The 17374-nt window shown below is 43.4% G+C and overlaps 1 protein-coding gene across 1 annotated transcript; it reads left to right on the top strand.

Annotated features, from left to right (window-relative positions):
• Nucleotides 1-1117: 1117 nt before the first annotated feature.
• On the top strand, nucleotides 1118-16411 carry TMEM179 (transmembrane protein 179). The gene is made up of 4 exons (XM_014871872.2): nucleotides 1118-1806; nucleotides 5632-5769; nucleotides 7309-7387; nucleotides 8291-16411. Exons 1-4 carry the CDS (start codon nucleotides 1505-1507, stop codon nucleotides 8468-8470), a joined length of 699 nt encoding a protein of 232 aa, XP_014727358.1. The 5' UTR covers nucleotides 1118-1504; the 3' UTR covers nucleotides 8471-16411.
• The last annotated feature ends 963 nt before the right edge of the window (nucleotides 16412-17374 follow it).

The raw sequence follows: 17374 nt of genomic DNA, 5'->3' as shown, positions 1-17374 counted from the left end.
CACAGTAATAAAATGAACGTAAACAGCCCTGGTATTAAGAAGTGATTTGAGACCTGCAGCTGATCTCAGACTGGATGTGGTTTGGAAATTGGATTAGGAAATTACTTTACTTGGAACTGGACATTAATTGTGGTGTCTTGTGCTGGAGAGAGGATTCATGCTGAGATGGAAAAATGAAATTGAGATTATGGGGAAACTTTAACTTGAGTTCAGTTTAATTTGGATTTTTGCACCAGAGTGATTTGAGCTCAACTCACATTCCTCTCTCAGATGCCTTTTGTTTTCTGGGATCCTGGCCTTGCAGCTTTGGGTCCTACAGCAGATGGGGTGCTGGGATGTCTTCCCAAGCATGGTGTGGGGCAGGGTGGATGCTCACACTTGGGAATAAAATTCATCTGTTCCTGTCATGCATGTCCCATTGCTGTACTCCTCTATTCCCAGCTTGATGTCCAGGAGGAATTTGCTTAAGGTTATTTTCTCTCAGCCCTGCTCCACCTGCCAGCCAGGGGATAATGGAGCTGATCCTAACCCCAGGCAGCCCCTAAACAACACCAAGGCTCAAGAAAAGTTATTCCACTTCTGGTGAGCCTTTGCTCCTCTTGCAGTATCTTGGTAGGGGAGTGACCACCTGGGCTAGGAACAAAGCCACTGGGCCAGTAGGCCTCGGGGTGGCTGTGCACCCTGTCTGTTATTGCCACCGTCTAGGCTGGTGGCCAGATTTTTAGAAACTTGAGTCAACATTTCCTGGGATCCAGCAGCTAGAAGGAAGCCACTTTGCTGTTTATGGGTATTTGTGTGTAATGGTCATAAACAGGTGTGACATCAGTGTCCCGTGTCATTAGGGGGATCCCCACTGGCGGGCCCCAGCCCCGCTGGAGACGCACGGACTGATTTAACCCCCAGGGCGCCGGGGCGTAGTAGCAGCCAGCTTTCCCCGAACAGAGATACCCCACAGCAGCTCTTCCTCTCTCCGCTCCCCTCCTCTCCTACAAGCCCCGAAACCATTCACAGGGCAGCTTGGGCTGCGGGAGGGGCAGCAGCCGTGTCCGGAGGAGGCATCGGACCGCGCTGCATCGCGTTGCATTGCACTGCGCATCCTCCCTCCCTGCCCACCGCCTACTGCTGCAGCCTGCCTTCCTCCCTCCATCCCTCCATCCTCCCCGCGTCCCACCTCACATCGCTCCCCCCGCGTCTCTCACTCCTGCATCCCTCCTCTTGCATCCCTCCTCCTGCATCCCTCCTCCTGCATCCCTCCCTCCTGCATCTCTCCTCTTGCATCCCTCCCTCCTGCATCCCTCCTCCTGCATCCCTCCCTCCTGCATCTCTCCTCTTTCATCCCTCCTCCTGCATCCCTCCCCCCCCGTCTCTCACTCCTGCATCCCTCCTCCTGCATCCCTCTGTCCTGCATCCCTCCTCCTGCATCCCTCCTCTTGCATCCCTCCTCCTGCATCCCTCTCTCCACCCCTCCCTCCTTCCCTCCCACTGCTTGCGCAGAGCCGCGGACATGGCGCTCAGCAATTTCCTCTTCGCTCAGTGCATCTGCTATTTCCTGGCCTTTCTCTTCAGCTTCATCGTGGTGGTGCCACTCTCCGAGAATGGCAACGACTTCCACGGCCGGTGCCTGCTCTTCACCGAGGGCATGTGGCTCAACGCCAACCTGACAGTGGAGCGGCAGCGCTTCACGGTGCAGGAGTGGGGGCCTGAGGCTGCCTGCCGCTTTAGCATCTTCACCGGCCTCCTCTCCCTGCTGCTGGCCACAGTACAGGCCTGGAGGACCCTCTTCTTCCTCTGCAAAGGGCACGAGGAGTAAGTATCCCTGGGGATAAGCCCATCCCTCCCCCAGGCTGGGGGTCCTGGCAGCAGTCTGGGGGTGAAGCTCTGGACTTTGCACCACTCAGGTGATCCTGCTCTCCAGAGGGGTTTGGGGAGAGGGGCTGCATTGCCCATGTCTGTCTGCACACTCCCGTGCACTCCCCAGCTGTGCCCAGAGGATGCTCCCGTGCAGAGGTTTGGGGTGGGGGCTCAGATCCATTGCTGTGCACCCACTGCCCTTTGGCAGTCTTGGTGCAGCATGTGGCCACTCAGCTGCAGTGGGCATGAAAGGATTTGGGGGCTGTGGGGTGATGCTGGAGGCTGGGGGTCTTGACCATGGTCCCACTACATGGGTGTGTATCCATGCCAAAGAAGGCCTTCCCCAGATGTGCACTGGCTGTGTGAAAAACCTTGAAACAACATGGTTGTGTGTGGAGAGCCAGAAGGGAGAAGTTGGTGACTCCCCTCTATTTTTTGTGCTGCTTTTGTTGTGTACATGGCAGCAATTGCAGACAGCAACTATTGCTTGGTTACGACATGAGAGCAATGCTGAGCACTCCCCAGAGCAGCTCAGGGCAGCACTGACAGCTGGTTCCTGTCTCAGACAAGCCAAGGGCCATCCCACCCCAGCAGGTGTAGTGAGAGGCTTGGTGAGCCAGGCAGCAGCTCAAGAGCATTGAGATGTTCTGTGCTTGCCTCTCTGGTGGCCTGAGAGGGCAGAGTCCCTGGTGCAGGTAATGCAGCCTCTGGGTGGTAACAGAGCTGGGGCTGGACAATGCACTGGTGCCTGTCTAAACTAGGAAAATATTTCTCACATGGTTTAGGAACCATGCCAAGGGTAAATCACTCCTGTCCAGGTCTATTTGGACTTGAGGTTTCTTGGGTAAGGGGCTGTTACATCTGGGTTTTGTAACCCTGGAGATTGGGTAGCAGTGCTGTCTTTCTGGCTATTTCCAACCACTCTCAACCTGCCTAATACTCAAACATGCTGTAGCAAGTGTGGACCAGAAACTTATTCCATATTAAAATTTACCTTACACTAAGTACAACCACATACTTCTTAATATCTTCAAATTCAGCTTCCTCAGGTGATCCAAAATCTTTAGAAGGTTTATAGAATATCAATGCTTTTGCAGTTCAGAGCTAGCTAATTTTTGGAAGAAACCAGCAGTTAAAACCCTGTAATGATGACATTTAAATTAGATGTTTGTCCTGCTTCCAAAAGTGGCTATTAACTTCAAAACTGGTGGGCAGGCCCCTGAAAAGTGTCCCTTTAGGAGTTGCTTTCAGGCTCCTTTGGGAGTTGTTCATAGTTCACTGTTCGTAGTTGCTCCAGGCAAGAATATCAGAAGGCTGTGGGGTGATGGGGAGCAAAGATGGAGCAAGTTGGGATGATAACCACAGAAGGTTACAGGAGGGTAAAACATGGAAAGATGCTTGGGAGCAGTTTCCTGGTAAGAAGGAAGGTCTGTCCTGTACCACATCAAGACTGCCATTTGTTACTGCATCAAATGGGCCTAAAATCATTTCTGTTTGGCTGGAGACAGAAATGTCAGCTCCTCACCATGCATGATGATTGTCTGTAATGATTAGAGGTAGTTGAAGAAGAACCAGAATGTCATAAGTGATGATCCTGTTGAGGAGGATCACTGCTACTGGGCCGGCTCCAGGGTGAGCCAGACAAGGCAGTCAGGGTTAGTTAGCACCCTTTGCTTCTTTCATGTGCAATGGCTTTGAATGATTGCTGACAGATAGTTATGACTGCTGAAAAACCTTCTTAAAAGGGTCTCAGCACCCCTTGCTGAGCTGATGGGTAGAGGTACAACTCAGATACTTCATTGCTAGGATTGCAAAGCAACTTGAAGTGTAAGTATCTATTATTAAAGGGCATTCACTCAATCTGCAATGCGTAACTTGAAGTTCTAATCTAAGGAGGGAAAATCAGGTGAGCTTGAGACCCAAATAAGCAGTTTTCTATCAGCATGCCCTGGAATTGGTGATGGTCACTCTTGCCAGATGCAAATCAGTTGCAAGGCTGAGCCCTGCGTTGTGAGTGGAAGGTCAGATCCTGGTCCATGGAACTTTTGCTGCAGGATAAGAAATAGAGGGAGAACTGGAGATCCTGGGTGTGATGACCCACTGAATAGTCCTGAGAACTGCTCCTTTCCTAGAGCTGTTACTAATTCTGGTGCCAAGTCTGTTTTATTCTGTGAAGAGCTCAAGTCTTTTCTGCCTCTCAGGCCAGCATACCATGCTAAGGTGCACACAGAAGGTGTGATCTGACTTTAGCAATGCTTGGGATGAAATCCAGGCTAGATGTGAAGTCAGGGCAGAGAACATGCAAAAATCTGGTATGCTCATAGCAGCTCTCACTGTGTGGGTGACCCCAGCAAAGGTGAGCTGATCTACTTCAGCAAGCCCAGATAAACCAGAGCAGGATTCAGCTTATTGTTCATCCAGAAGTCAGGTATCCTGGCATTCAGGACCCACTACAGTCTATAGGGGCACTTCTTAAAGGTGGTTTATTTCACTTCTTTTCTATCAATCTTGGGGTGGGACAACTGTTGCTTTGGAGAGAGACTAGACAGCCCCTCTAAAGCCACATCAACCCAGGAGCAAACATCCTAACTCTGCTAATAATTGCTTCTTCATCTCATTTTAAAGAAATTCTCCTGAGGTCACAAATGTATCATGCATAACCTGTAGAAATTAGGATTGTCCAGCCCAGAACCTTCCAGGACTTAAACACTCATTTAAAAAGCCTCTTGGCTTTTCATTTAATGAGCAACCAGGGCAAAGAAGTGACTGAGGATTTTTTCTTTCTCTGGGGTGATTAGATTCCTTCTATCACCAGCACAATGAGTGGCACTGGTGAGAAATTTGTCGTATTCATCTTTATCACATACTCTGAATAGGATGACCTGCCTCCTGGAGCTTTCAGTCTTTCTCCAACTTGGAGCATATATCCAGTTTTTACATAACACAACATGCTAAGGGGTCCTATTCTAAACAACCTCTTAGAACAGTTTCAAGTAGAGAAGGGGCTTTGCCAGATGACCAGGATTAGAAACTTTTCACAGCTAGAATTCAGGTAAGGAGTTAAACAGTGAGGCTGGAAAATAAGTGAGTAATTCCATGGTCTTATGGGACATTTGTAAGCATCCCACCCATCCCACTCCAAACACAGCACGTGCTGAGGGCAGGCCCTGGCTGGGCAGATTTAATGGGGCTGAGGTAAATTGATATTCAGCTGGCAGACACAGAATACTGACACCAAAGCCAGAGAAATCCCAGGAGAAGCTGGCCCGCTCTACAAATTGCCCATAAAACTGAGATTCGTGTCCTATGATGGCAGTACCTCGTGTTACATTGCTTAAAATGATTATAGCTATCAGTTCTGTGTTTTTATTTTTAGTTTCCCTCTCCTAAGCAATTTTTGTCCCAATTATCACTTAAGTCATGAAATAATTTTAGCTCCAGTTACTACATAATTTGAGCTAATGACATTTATTTTAACAATGGTGATTTTCATCATTACAGCTAATGAAAGCCACATTGTGTATGAGCAATCACCACTTATTATATAAAGCCACATCTTCTTATGGTTAAAAAAGAAATCAAAATCAAAAGCATTTGCAAATGAAGGTAATGTGACTCAAAATCAAGTCCATAGTGTTTCAATGTTTTAGGTGTTCTTAATTAAAGATGTGTTTCAAATGGAAACCGATATCTTTGTGCCCGCTCTGTGCTGCTTACAGAGACTGCTGATGTTGTGTTTCAGCTGTTTATGAGTTGCATTTTTCTTCCCTTTTATTACAGCTCTTTCTTTTACGCCTTCCTGAATCTGCTGATCAGCGCCTTTGTGGTGTTCATCACATTTATTGCCAGCACTATAGTGAGTGTAGGATTTAACATGTGGTGTGATGCAATTACTGAAAAAGGAAGCATGCCAAATAGGTTAGTATTGAAGAATACATTTTTTTCCTTTTATTTTTTTTCATATAGGCACAATTGAACTCTGGTGTTACAAAGTGTAGTTATTACACGCAAGGTGGGCAAGGGGGAGGAGGCATCTGTAATATGAAAATCCAGACTTTTTTTCATGTGGAACAAAAAAAAAGCAAATCAAACTTCTTTTTGTTTGTTTATTTAGAAGCCCACAAAGAGAAGCGTGTTTCCATCGTATTTTGTGGTCTCTTTGAGTCATGATCATATGAAAAACAAATCCATTATGTTAAAATTTTTTATTTCCAAAGGAATGCTAGGTTTGGAGTTTTTCTAAGAATGGGGGGAATGTGGCCTTGTGAGCAGGGCAGGGTGCTGGGGGTCAGGGCTCCTGGCTTGCAATCCTGGTTCTGCCCCCAACCCACTGTGTGACACCAGGCAAGTCACTAATCCTGCCTGTGCCACAGCTCATCATCAGCAAAAAATTTGGGGTGGAGTTCCTTGCCTTGTAGTGATGCTGTGGATGCCCTGAGAGCCACAGAATGGAAAGCACTTTGTAAGTGCAAAGTACAGATGGCTGATGCTTTGTTACAGTCACAAAATGTACAGCTCCTAAAATGGCCCACTCTATCCCACAAAGCTTATGCTCCTTAGAGGAAACATGATAAGTTGAGGAAGATTTGCTCCTATCAAACAAATAATGATGAAGGGAGAGGAAAATGTGACATTTTATGTCATATGATATTGAATAAATGTACTACTTAAAGCAGACACTTATGTTGCACATTGTCATATGTTGTAAAATGCCATAGTGAATGTTCTGTTTAGGGCTGCAACGATTAATCGAATTACTTGAATATTCGGTTAAAAATTCAATTACAAAAACCATCTAATCGAATATTCGGGTAAGAAACCAAGATGACCGACAGCACTGAAAAGGAGAGAGAAGAGGCTGCAGAAATCAACCAAGAGATAGAATGACAACCTCAAAAACCTGGGATTATTTTCACAGCAGTAATGGTCCAAGTTATTTGTAAAATCTGTAGGCAGCCCCTATCTTACCATCAGAGTATCGTCTCCTTGCTGGAAACAAAAACACAATTCCTTCTTCTGAGGCTTTTCCTGATGAAGTCAAAAGGTAACAGAGGATCATACACTTTGTTTCATTGAGGGGTGAAGCAACCAACCTGGGGTGATGCCAGGGGCAAATCTGTGGGAGGTGAGGGGGTAGTGGGATAGAGGGGTTTCAGGATGCTGTGTTCATAATAGCTACTGCAATTCCACTTAAGGAAGATTTATATTATCACTTTCATAACTGCACTTTTTATTTTTTTTTTTTTTTTTGCAAAAGAAAGTAATTTTTATCTTAGTTTTAGAGACAACAGCAAACAACCTGATGATTGCAATAACTTAAATATCCTCTGATAGAATCTGCCATTGTAACTGTTCAAAATACATTTAATATGTTGTTTCATTTTCTATTTGGTTTACTTGGAATCTCTTAAATAATTTTCTCATTTGTTTTTCCCTTCCAAATGCCTTTCTTGGTAGCTGTGAAGAATTGCAGGATATAGATCTTGAGCTGAATTTGGAAAACTCTGCTTTCTATGACCAATTTGCTATTGCACAGGTAGGTCAGACTAAGTCATGGTTCTATGCTTCTGGTTCATTTGCCATTTGCTTATTGACCTGGGATTGCTGGAGCTGAGCTACCATTCTCAGAAATCAATGGGAATGTTTCCATTGACTTCATTAAGTGCTGAATCAGAATGATAGTGATGGGCACATTTGCATTTTAAATTCTAAATAGACAGTTTTGAATACAGATGTGTCAAAGCCTCACCCTACCACCGATCTTGTTAATCATGACAGAAAACTCATTGTTTATCCAAAGGATGAGGTCTGCAAAAGTTGCAGCCCTCTGGTGTAATGGATCTCATCACTACTGTTCAAAATAATTTCTGACCTGCATGACATTGTGGAATTCCTAATTTTGCCTTCCTTGAGTTCGACTGAGATCACCTAAGCTATATAAATATTAGACCATTGAAAATAATCAAAGATTGATTCATTCAGATAGGGCTGTATTCTGATGAGTCCATGAGAATTAGACCTCTAAGGCTGTCAGACCTTTCTATTGAATATTCTCGCTCTAAGTCAATGATCAGAGTCAGTGAACACTGGGACATGAGCATATGCTAATTTCAGAGGGACAATAGTCCCATCACAGAAAGAGGCATTAGCCTGCCTGGAGCATTCCTTGAAGGTAGCCCTGCCTCTTAGGCATGAGTCAGTTTTGTATCTTTGCTGCCAGCATTGGCCTCTAGATGCCCAGCTCAGGCATAACTGCATTTAGGAAAGAAAGATGCCATAAAAGTGACTCCTTTTTATGAAGAACCCAGGACCTCCCTGGATTTAGCTTGGCTTGACTCCATGGGTTTTGGTCCAGCTGAGGTTTTCATAATCACCTGGACAACTGACTTTGTTTTCACAATACTGTACTGACCTCTTTATGATTTCTTTCCTTCTCTAGTTTGGTCTCTGGGCTGCCTGGCTGACTTGGCTGGCAATTACCATTCTGGCTTTCCTGAAGGTTTATCACAACTACAGACAGGAGGACCTGCTAGATAGCCTGATCCATGAGAAGGAGCTGTTGCTAGGAAGATCCCCTTCACGATCCTCTTTGCAAGATGACAAAAGTGGCATGATCTAAAGTGTAAGGAAATTTCCAGGGCAGGATCTAGATTTTATTATTCAGTAGTGTGAGCTGAAGTTGAGTCAGGGTATTGAGTGTGTGATATCTTTTCTTTTCCTGAAATGAAATGTAATTGTGAATCACTCACTTCCCCCATGAGAAATTGTTGGCAGAAATACTGATATTAAGATAAAGAGAATGAACTGCCCTATGTGCCTATGGCATAGCAAACTTTCTGTCCTGTGCAGGCAAAATTTGTAACCTGCCCTTGTCAGCAGAGCTCCCACGTGCCATTGCTGGCTTTTGGGACAGGGGCCATTTTTGACTGAGCTGGCAAGACCCGAGTCCAGGCTATTTCTTCAAACTATTCTTCAATAATAGTTGTAATTGGAGCTACATTCAGTGCCTCCTCTCTCCCTCTCCTCCCTTTTGCCAGTGGAACTGCTCCTGTTCTCTTTTTATCCTGGGAAGCTGCAGCTCTGATTTGGGTGCAGGCTCTCACTGTCTCTGCTTTCACTGTGTATGGATGCAGTGCTGACAAACATGTTGCTCCTGCTCTGATTTTATTTAAAACATAGAGACCTGTGTTCCAGACTTGATATTTAATATTGGACAGTGTTAATGAATTCCATGAAACTCGTATATTATTACAATATGGAAAGATGATGGAGAACTTTTGTGGTTTTGTTTCTTCTTAGATTTAGGCATGACCAGCATTTATTATGATTTCTGAAGTGAAGTGTAGCTAGAAATTGCTGAAGCTTGCATACTAAGAAATTAAGCTGAATAGATAGTACTAATGCTTGTGGCATTTATAAATGTAACTTGGTGCCTAACGTTGTATACTATTCTGTTTTGAATATTAGAATTTATTTGTGATATTTATTTCATATAAGATATTCAGAATTACTGTAAGCATTTGCATTGTAGGTTTCTATATATAAACATAGCAAGGAGTTCAGACAGCTGAGTTATTTTATAGGTAGTTCAGTGCTGAATGGGTCTATTCTCCCCACTCATGGGAAGGAGTTGCAGGGCAGATGAATTTTGCTGTGAAAAGGAAGAAGAATTGCTATTTACACAAAGCTCACTGGTGACTGTATTGTTGCTTTCAGTTTTGCTTGGCCAGTGCTTCAACAAATCAGGTGGATTGTTGAGATCAGAGGTAGCTCTGATAATTGGGAAGAGTTATCCAGAGGAGCGTGGGATTTGCATGGCAGAGAAGTAAAGTTGTACTAGAATTAGAATTAAGCATTTATCCCCAGGTACACGTTACACAGAAGACCCCAAATCAGCAGAAAACTTAGGCAAACAACTAAGTTTGGACTGAAGATTTTTTTGGTAGTACCACACACTGCCTGCAGTACCTGTGGTTGAGTTGATACTGAATTTATTGTGACAGAAGTGCAAACCACACACGATTATATGGCCTGGTAAATCAGAATGAGGGGAGAGAAGACAGCAGGCTTCTACCACATCAGAGCTCAAGCCTGGGTTAGCTCAACCATGCAGATTTACTGTTGTCTTCAGGGACTCTCTGATGCTTAGTTAAGTACCAGCTTAAGCATTTCATTGAAACAGAATTCGATGACAAATCCCTCAATTATTAAGCATTTTAGGGCATAAAATCTGACATTGTATTTAACTGCCAAAATGTTCTCATAGGTTTAGAGAAAAAAAACCCCTCATGGGCGCTAGCAATGAGCCAGCCCTGTGAACACTGCTTATAACCCAGCTGGCCACAGCTCTCTGTAGAGAGGTCTTGTTCTTCAGCATGATTTCTGCTCACAAGAGAATGTAATTCCTTTGAAAGCTTTGCAGCAGTGGCTTTTTAATGGTTGGGAGTTGACACCAGAGCAGGACTCCTGGAGAGGGAATCAGAGATCAAGTTAATTAATTCCAATTTAAAATTCAGATATCAGGACTGTCAGAGTGACTTTTTAAAAAATCATTTGGTCTAATAGTTTGAATATTAAGAAAAATCTCTTGATTGAAAGGGTTGTCAAGCACTAGAACAGGCTGCCCAGGGAAGTGGTGGAGTCACCATCCCTGGGCATATTTAAAGGAAGCATAGATGTGACACTGAGGGACATGGTTAAGTTGTGGCCTTTGCAGTGCCAGATTAAAAGTTTGAGTGGATGATCCTAGAGGTCTTTTTCAACCTAAATTACTCTGTCTCTAGTAGGTGACACATTTTTGCATTGCCAGGGAATGACCTTCTTCATACCCTGAAGAAGAGCTTGGGGTCTTTTGAGTTAGCCTGTTTCCCTAGTTTGCCCAGTTTCTCCAGCTGTGAAAGGCAGTTTCACTCAGCAGTGATGTCTCTTCCCACAAATTAGTTCAGTGCATGCCTTACTCCTTGTGTGGAACCATGCTGCTGCTTTGTATATTTTATGTATATGCCAAATCAGGCTTAGGCTGAAGTAACATGTGGGTTGGGACCACTGTTCCTGGTGCTGCCTGAAGGTTTGAAAAGCCACGAGGCAGAAGGTAACAAGTGTCTTCTTGTGGTTCTTGCCCTGAGGTACCAGGGCCCAAGCCTTGTCTCTGGTTCTGGAGGAGAGGATGCTGCTTATGGGCAAGGCTGTCTGGAGCTCATGCTCTCTTCTACCTCTCCCATCTCAAGGTCTTTTTCCTCCTTTCCACTTCCATGAGATGCAAACACTGGTCCATGCAAAATGAAAAGAGGCTGAAGCTCTTCTATGAGTCCCATGTCAATCTCAGCCTGTTTTTCCCAGCTTCCCTCCTTGACCAAGTGGTGTGAGGCTGGTACCCCCCTGCAAGCATCAATGAGGCTTAAAAGCAAAGCTGTTTTTGATGGAAGCCCTTGTGTGAGTCAGAAGGCAGAGAATTTAGTGAGAAGCTCTATGACCCAAGGGGAGGAAGGGTGTCCTGCAACTCCCAGTTATTGGACACACTTGGTGTTTTTTATTTGCACTAAGTTTTCTGCAACCTCTTCTCCTAAAGCTTGGGCACTCAGGCCAAGCTGGTGATGCCACGCTGAAATTGTATTAGAATTGTGTTACAGTTTTGCACACATACATACCTACCTATGCTCTCTCTCATGCACTTCTCTCTTTTGTACTTTTCTGATGCCTGCTTTCAGTCATCCATTGCCAACCAGCACATTGTGGGGCTGAGTCAAATGTTGCATTTCTGTGACATTTCAGTACCTTTAATTTGCCATGCCCAAAGGCAGGCCTCTGGGAACACTCTAACAAGAGCTGTATTCAAAGAACTAGAACACTGTGTGGTACTTCTACTTGTATTTATTTATTTATTGTCACATGGTGGAAGGGGAAAAAGCTTTGTGGCCTTTTGAAGGCACTGGGCTGTTGTCACACTATTATTCTGTTGTACAAAATATATTCTCTGGCTACCATCTGAGGTTAAATTCCCCACCAATTCCCTGCCAACAGTCCTCATTGGGTTAGAAGAATCTAAGCCAACAAGTGTCATCTGAGCTTTTAGATCAATGCTGTTTATTACTATTTTTTAAAATGGAGAAACAATTGCAGCCATCTTTTGGAACAGAGCTTCCTCACGAGTGCATTCATGCTCAAAACATACCACTAATTCATGAGGCATCTTTCAGCTGGGAAATTCCAGTGAGAATCACAAAAATAAGAGCATGATGATTTACTTTAAAAACTGAAGGACACACTCGTGCTATAGCAGCAATTCTATGGTCCCTTAAAAAAGGAGGTGTTATAATAACCAGGGATGGATGATTGAGTGTACAGACTTTGTAGGTCTGTAGGATGAAAGCATCCTCTGTGTATGTACAATGTACACAGATAAATGCCAGAAATAGTTCCACTGCTCTTCTGTGATGTGGATATAGGCTCTTCTCTTAACAGGCAGCTTCAGCTGGAGTAGTTGTTGAACGCCTTAAATTTCTACACTTGTTTTTACTTAGTACTGGGACTTGTGCAATAACAATGGTTATGATACCCAGAGGTGGAATTGATGTGGGCAGAGTAGGAAAACACTGCCAATCCATAACCTCCCAAAGGCTGAGATGAGTTTCTAATGTGGATTTGCAGGTGTTTTAATTCCTCCCCTTTATCTGAGTAATGTCCTGCTACTAGCCTAAATTAATCCAGTTAGGAACAGAGTCAGATTTCCCTTCAAGGCCTTTACTCCCCAATATGGAACACTGCTGATTTAACCTTCAGGATGGAAGCAGAGTTGCAAGGAAGAGGAGCTCACACTTTACAGTTGTGTTGCACACAAACCTGGTATTGGCTGTATGTGGGTTTTTTCATCTCCCTTTTACAAAGCCTTCCCAAACATATTGCATGTAAAATCACTTTTACCATTTAAATTATAATTTTAACAAAAATTCAGACAGTAATTTATACTGGAAAGACTGACAGTATTTTGTGAAAAAACAATCTGGATTGTGACAAAACTTTTGTTTTTTCTTCTATATCAATGGTCCAAGTATCCTTGAGTGAATGAGCATGCTGGCTGTGTCCAGATCCTAAATCTGTGCCTCAGACCATTTCCTTTGCTGGTGGAAACAGCCCATTTTTATCTCTTGGAATGTTTGCTTTGGAGACCACGAATATCCTTTCCTTCTGGTTAGGCAATCTGGGAAGAGGAATGTTTTACCTGCAGTGAGAAAATGCTCACATAACTTCATAAGCACAGAAATAGTTTTAAAACTATTTCTGTTCATGGCACTAGTGCCTTGAAGTACGTTTCTATTTTTGTCCTCCATAAGAAGGAGGAAAACTATCCTCAGTTGTATTTAATACTCACATATATGCACCTAAATGTTCTTTTAAATGGATTTTTTTTAAATGACAAAATTTAACTCAGTGATTTATGAAGTTAAGAACTGCATAGAAGACAGCACTTTGATGCTCTCCTGATGTAGAAGGGAACTGCACTCTCTCAGAAAAATTAGCATTTGTTTCTGAGAGGTTAGAACAGAATTTACTTGAGATATAGCAAGTACTGCTTATTTCAATGTAGGCATTTAATGAATAGTGTATTTTCATCCTGTTGTTGGGAAGAGTATTAACAAAGCCATGCTTTCCCTTCAGTTTTTTTTGTCCGTGCCAAAGAGTGTAATTGAACTGCTATTGCAAACACAGATTAATGTGAATGTATTCACCCGAGTGCTTAAAGATCTCTACCTCTCATAGCTACTATAACTGCTTGAACTGTTATTGCACACAGTAGAGAAAAAAAAACCTGAATCCATGTGAGAGTCTAAATCCTATTTCCATAGACAGATAAAGGATTAAGGATTTAATGCTTATTAGCTTCCTGTAAAATCCTCATTGCTAAAAAACGGGCATAAGTACGCAAGAAGTGCTGTGTGAATGAATAGCACTTTGCATTAGTCAAATAGGGTTATAATTTTGGGTTGGGATTTTTTGATTTATTATTTTTTCACCAAAATAAAAAGCCAACAACAGCAATTTGTTAGACATGAAAGGTTATCCTTGACCTCCCTTGAATCCTCCTGCTGGAGCTCTTCTGCTTGGCTTGAAATTCCTAAATAACAATGATTCAGCGTGGTGGCTCTGGTGTTTATCAAGGAGATAAACTACTTGGAAGCAAGGGCTGCTCACTGACATAGCTGGAATTATTTGTATAATGGTGGAAACCCGATGCAAGAAGGTTTTGTTCCCCACTAGACTGTGTTGTAAAGTGAAGGTTGAGACAACTTGCCAGGAGGTGAGAACGATGATTTGTAAGCACTGTTGGTATCTTGGATGATTTCTCACACAAGTGAGTGAACCATCCCGAGATTACACTGCTCTTCATCTCCTCCTTACTTTCCCCTTGTTTTCCCCCATATTTGGGCAAGTTTGACTCCACTGTGGATACAAACTCTGAAGTATATTTATGAATGTGAGAAAAATTGCGGTCTCTATGGCAAATTTTGTCAAAAAATAAGAAAAGCAGTCAAGGACTTTGGCTGTTCTCATTCAGCCTCTCTGGATCATGACATTGAACCCTTTCCTTTACATAAGCCAGGCCTGATTTGGGTGATGTGTTGCTCTGGGAGGTTTCCAAGGCTGGTGCCAGCAGTCTCTCCAGGAACCTGGTGGAGTTAGACAAGTGCTATGTTAAACCATAAAAAACTATTTGAAAAAATGTTTGTGAAACCATAAAGAACTGTCATGGTATCCTACATTACACAGTCCAGAACTCTTCACCCCCATCTCTGCTGCAGCAGAGAGAATTATTTTTCCCAATTAACACTGTGAAGTCCAACAGTTTGTGTCTGAAACACACAGCACATCTTCCTGGAACACACAGGATCTGGATTGCATCAGTTAATCCATTCCACTTTCTAGGCTGCTGCAACACTTTTAACCATGGTTGTTGTAACAGGGTCCAGCTTTTGACTTCATAAGCTGCTGGCAGCCTCCTTACTAAATCACATTGTCTGAGAGCAGCAGGCAGTCCCTTTGCTCAGTGGTGCTGAGAAGCTCTGTGCTGAACAGAATCCTTCTGGGGGTCCACAGCCAGTGCAGACTGATGGTATCAGATCAATTCTGGTCAAACACATTCTAATTAAAACAGCCCTAGCTACACAGCTGATAAATCAATATAGTGTGATCTGAAGTATACTCCAGAGAGGTTTTTGAAGGTCTGTAAAACAAAACAAAAATAACAAAACACCCCAACAGTTCCACTGGAGTTTCCTCCCTGTGCATCCTTTAATCTTCAAAAAACATTCCTGCAAACTTCAGAGAGGATTTTATTGCTATCAAGCTGATTAGGTCTTATTTCTCACATCTTTTCCTAAAAGAGCAGCTGAGGTGTGCAGGACAGTGGCATCAATCTGAACAGAAATAGTTAATGAGGAGTTAGTGCATTTCCTGTGAGGGATTTCAGCTTTTGGGCTGTGATGTGAAGGAGTGGAATTGACACCAATTTCAGCCTTTGCTTGGCCTGCTCGTGTGGCCTCACAAACTGCAGAGCATCCTCTTGAAGCATAGGCTGACCTTAAGGCAGCTTCTGGAGAGAGCCAGCTGTGCCAGCTGTGCAGGTATCTGGTGTAAAGGTGCTGACATTGCCACCAGATTTGGAGGAAAGCAGATCCAGATATCCTACACTGGCCCTTTGTGCAGTGCAGCTCGTGAATTGCACGGGGAAGGAAAGACTTCCCAATCTCTGTAGACTTGGCATTTGTGAGTGCAGCTCATCAGCACCCATAGTTTTAAAAGGTTTAGTGCTTTTATGTGGTACCACCTGCAAAGATCTGAAGCAAATCTTTCTTGCTTGTAAGTCAGTGCAGAGCCTGAAAACATTTCAGCCTCTCTGAAATATATGCCCTCTCATGTATGTATTCATGAGCTATTGTCTCTTATAGCTACCTGGGAAAAGCTTTATAAGGGGCTAGATTATTTACTTTTTTTTTTTTTATGCTGCTAAAGAGGTTCCTGCAACAGGTATTTGAGGAGCAAATGGAACTTTTTTCATAATTTGTTTAATCGCTGAAAGCAGCTGAGGAGCAGATCCCTCACCAGTGTACATAGATTATCCTGTGAGCAGCCATGCCAGTCCACAGGAGCTGAAGGTAGAGCCTGGCCTGTTTTGAATATTATCTCTGTTGATTTGTATGATCTTTTGCAGTGTAATGACTGCTGATTTTGAGCTTTAATTGCATGTGTTTGACAAAACCATAAAGGGAGTCAGGTTTACTATTGTTTTGATACAGTCTCAAAAGGGAAGCTTTTTACTAGCATTTTAATACAGCCCTTTGTAAACACCCAGCAAAGAAAAATGCTGAGTCCAATCCTTCTACTAGTGGAGCCACTGAGTTTCCTCTGGCTTTAGTAGGAGCTGGTCTGGGTTCAGTGTACGTGGTACACTCCAGCATTACTGATAATGAGTTAATGTGTTTTATATATGGATGCTTTTTGCTGAACAGTGCATCGGCTTTTTATGATTTGGTGAAATATAAAAATAAATTATTTGAAAAGTCAATGTTTCTGTGCCTGTTATTTGAAGGTGAGTTTTAAAATGTTACAATGTAATATAAAAAAAGTGTTCTCAAAGTCAGTGGTAGAGTCTTTGTACTCATTCCCCAGCCTCTCTGTGCCACAGCTTCTATAGTTAAAGGTATGCCCAACCATCCTCAACTCCTTGAGTCCTTTTGGTGTCCTCTTCCAGCAGCTCACCCTAATGCCATTGGAGACAGGAAAAAATGATCCTGTGTCAACATGCAGCCAAAAGGCAGCTTGTTACCAAATGTAAGGGGAAACCACAGTTTGCACAGATAGGCCAATTTTCTAAATGCCAACTGGTTGATTTTCTTCATGTAGCATCATCAGTCTTCCTCTTCAGAGCTGGGCCTAAAGGTTCCCAACACCTATCTTGGAGCAAGGAATTAATAAGAAACAAGTCCACATTATTTATCTTATAGGTTCCTGAGCTGTCCTCGAGGACAGCTGGTAACACCCTTTTTATACTCACAAGCTGCCAGCTCTTCTGCTTGCTTTTAAGTGACAAAAGGCAGAAACGACAATTACAATTGCTGCTATGGGCTCATTTCCAGACTCTCAGGGTTGGAGAGATGAAGGGAAGGATGGGGACTCGAAGCAGCCTTTGGGGCTGCCTTATACTGGTGCTAATGCTGAGTGCATCAAAAGGTTAATGCAAAACCATCCCGTGCCATTTCCCTATGTCTTTTTCCATCTTCTCTAATCATATGGGTATGGAGATGCCTGCTGCTGCAATCAGGTGCTGTTGATGTGCCTGAAGAGGGTGTTGGCAGCTGCCCTCCATCCGTTCACACTGCAGGAATGTGCTGAACACTGTCAAAACAACACCTACCCTTCTGTTGTGGTCTGCTTGTTTCTGCTGTGTGTTAGTTGCATACTCACTGCATAAGGGAATTTAAGCAGCACTTCTACCCTTAGGGACTGCCATTAGTCCATTATCATGCAC

The sequence above is a fragment of the Sturnus vulgaris genome, chromosome 6, assembly GCF_052056855.1.
Source record: "Sturnus vulgaris isolate bStuVul1 chromosome 6, bStuVul1.hap1, whole genome shotgun sequence".
Classification (NCBI taxonomy): domain Eukaryota; kingdom Metazoa; phylum Chordata; class Aves; order Passeriformes; family Sturnidae; genus Sturnus; species Sturnus vulgaris.
This window is presented reverse-complemented; position numbering and strand designations above follow the sequence as displayed.

Coding starts and splice junctions, on each gene's coding strand:
- TMEM179 (XM_014871872.2), top strand. CDS start 1,505: ATGGCGCTCAGCAATTTCCTCTTCGCTCAGTGCATCTGCTATTTCCTG. Junction 1,807..5,631: donor CTCTGCAAAGGGCACGAGGA/GTAAGTATCCCT, acceptor CTTTTATTACAG/CTCTTTCTTTTACGCCTTCC. Junction 7,388..8,290: donor ACCAATTTGCTATTGCACAG/GTAGGTCAGACT, acceptor TTCCTTCTCTAG/TTTGGTCTCTGGGCTGCCTG.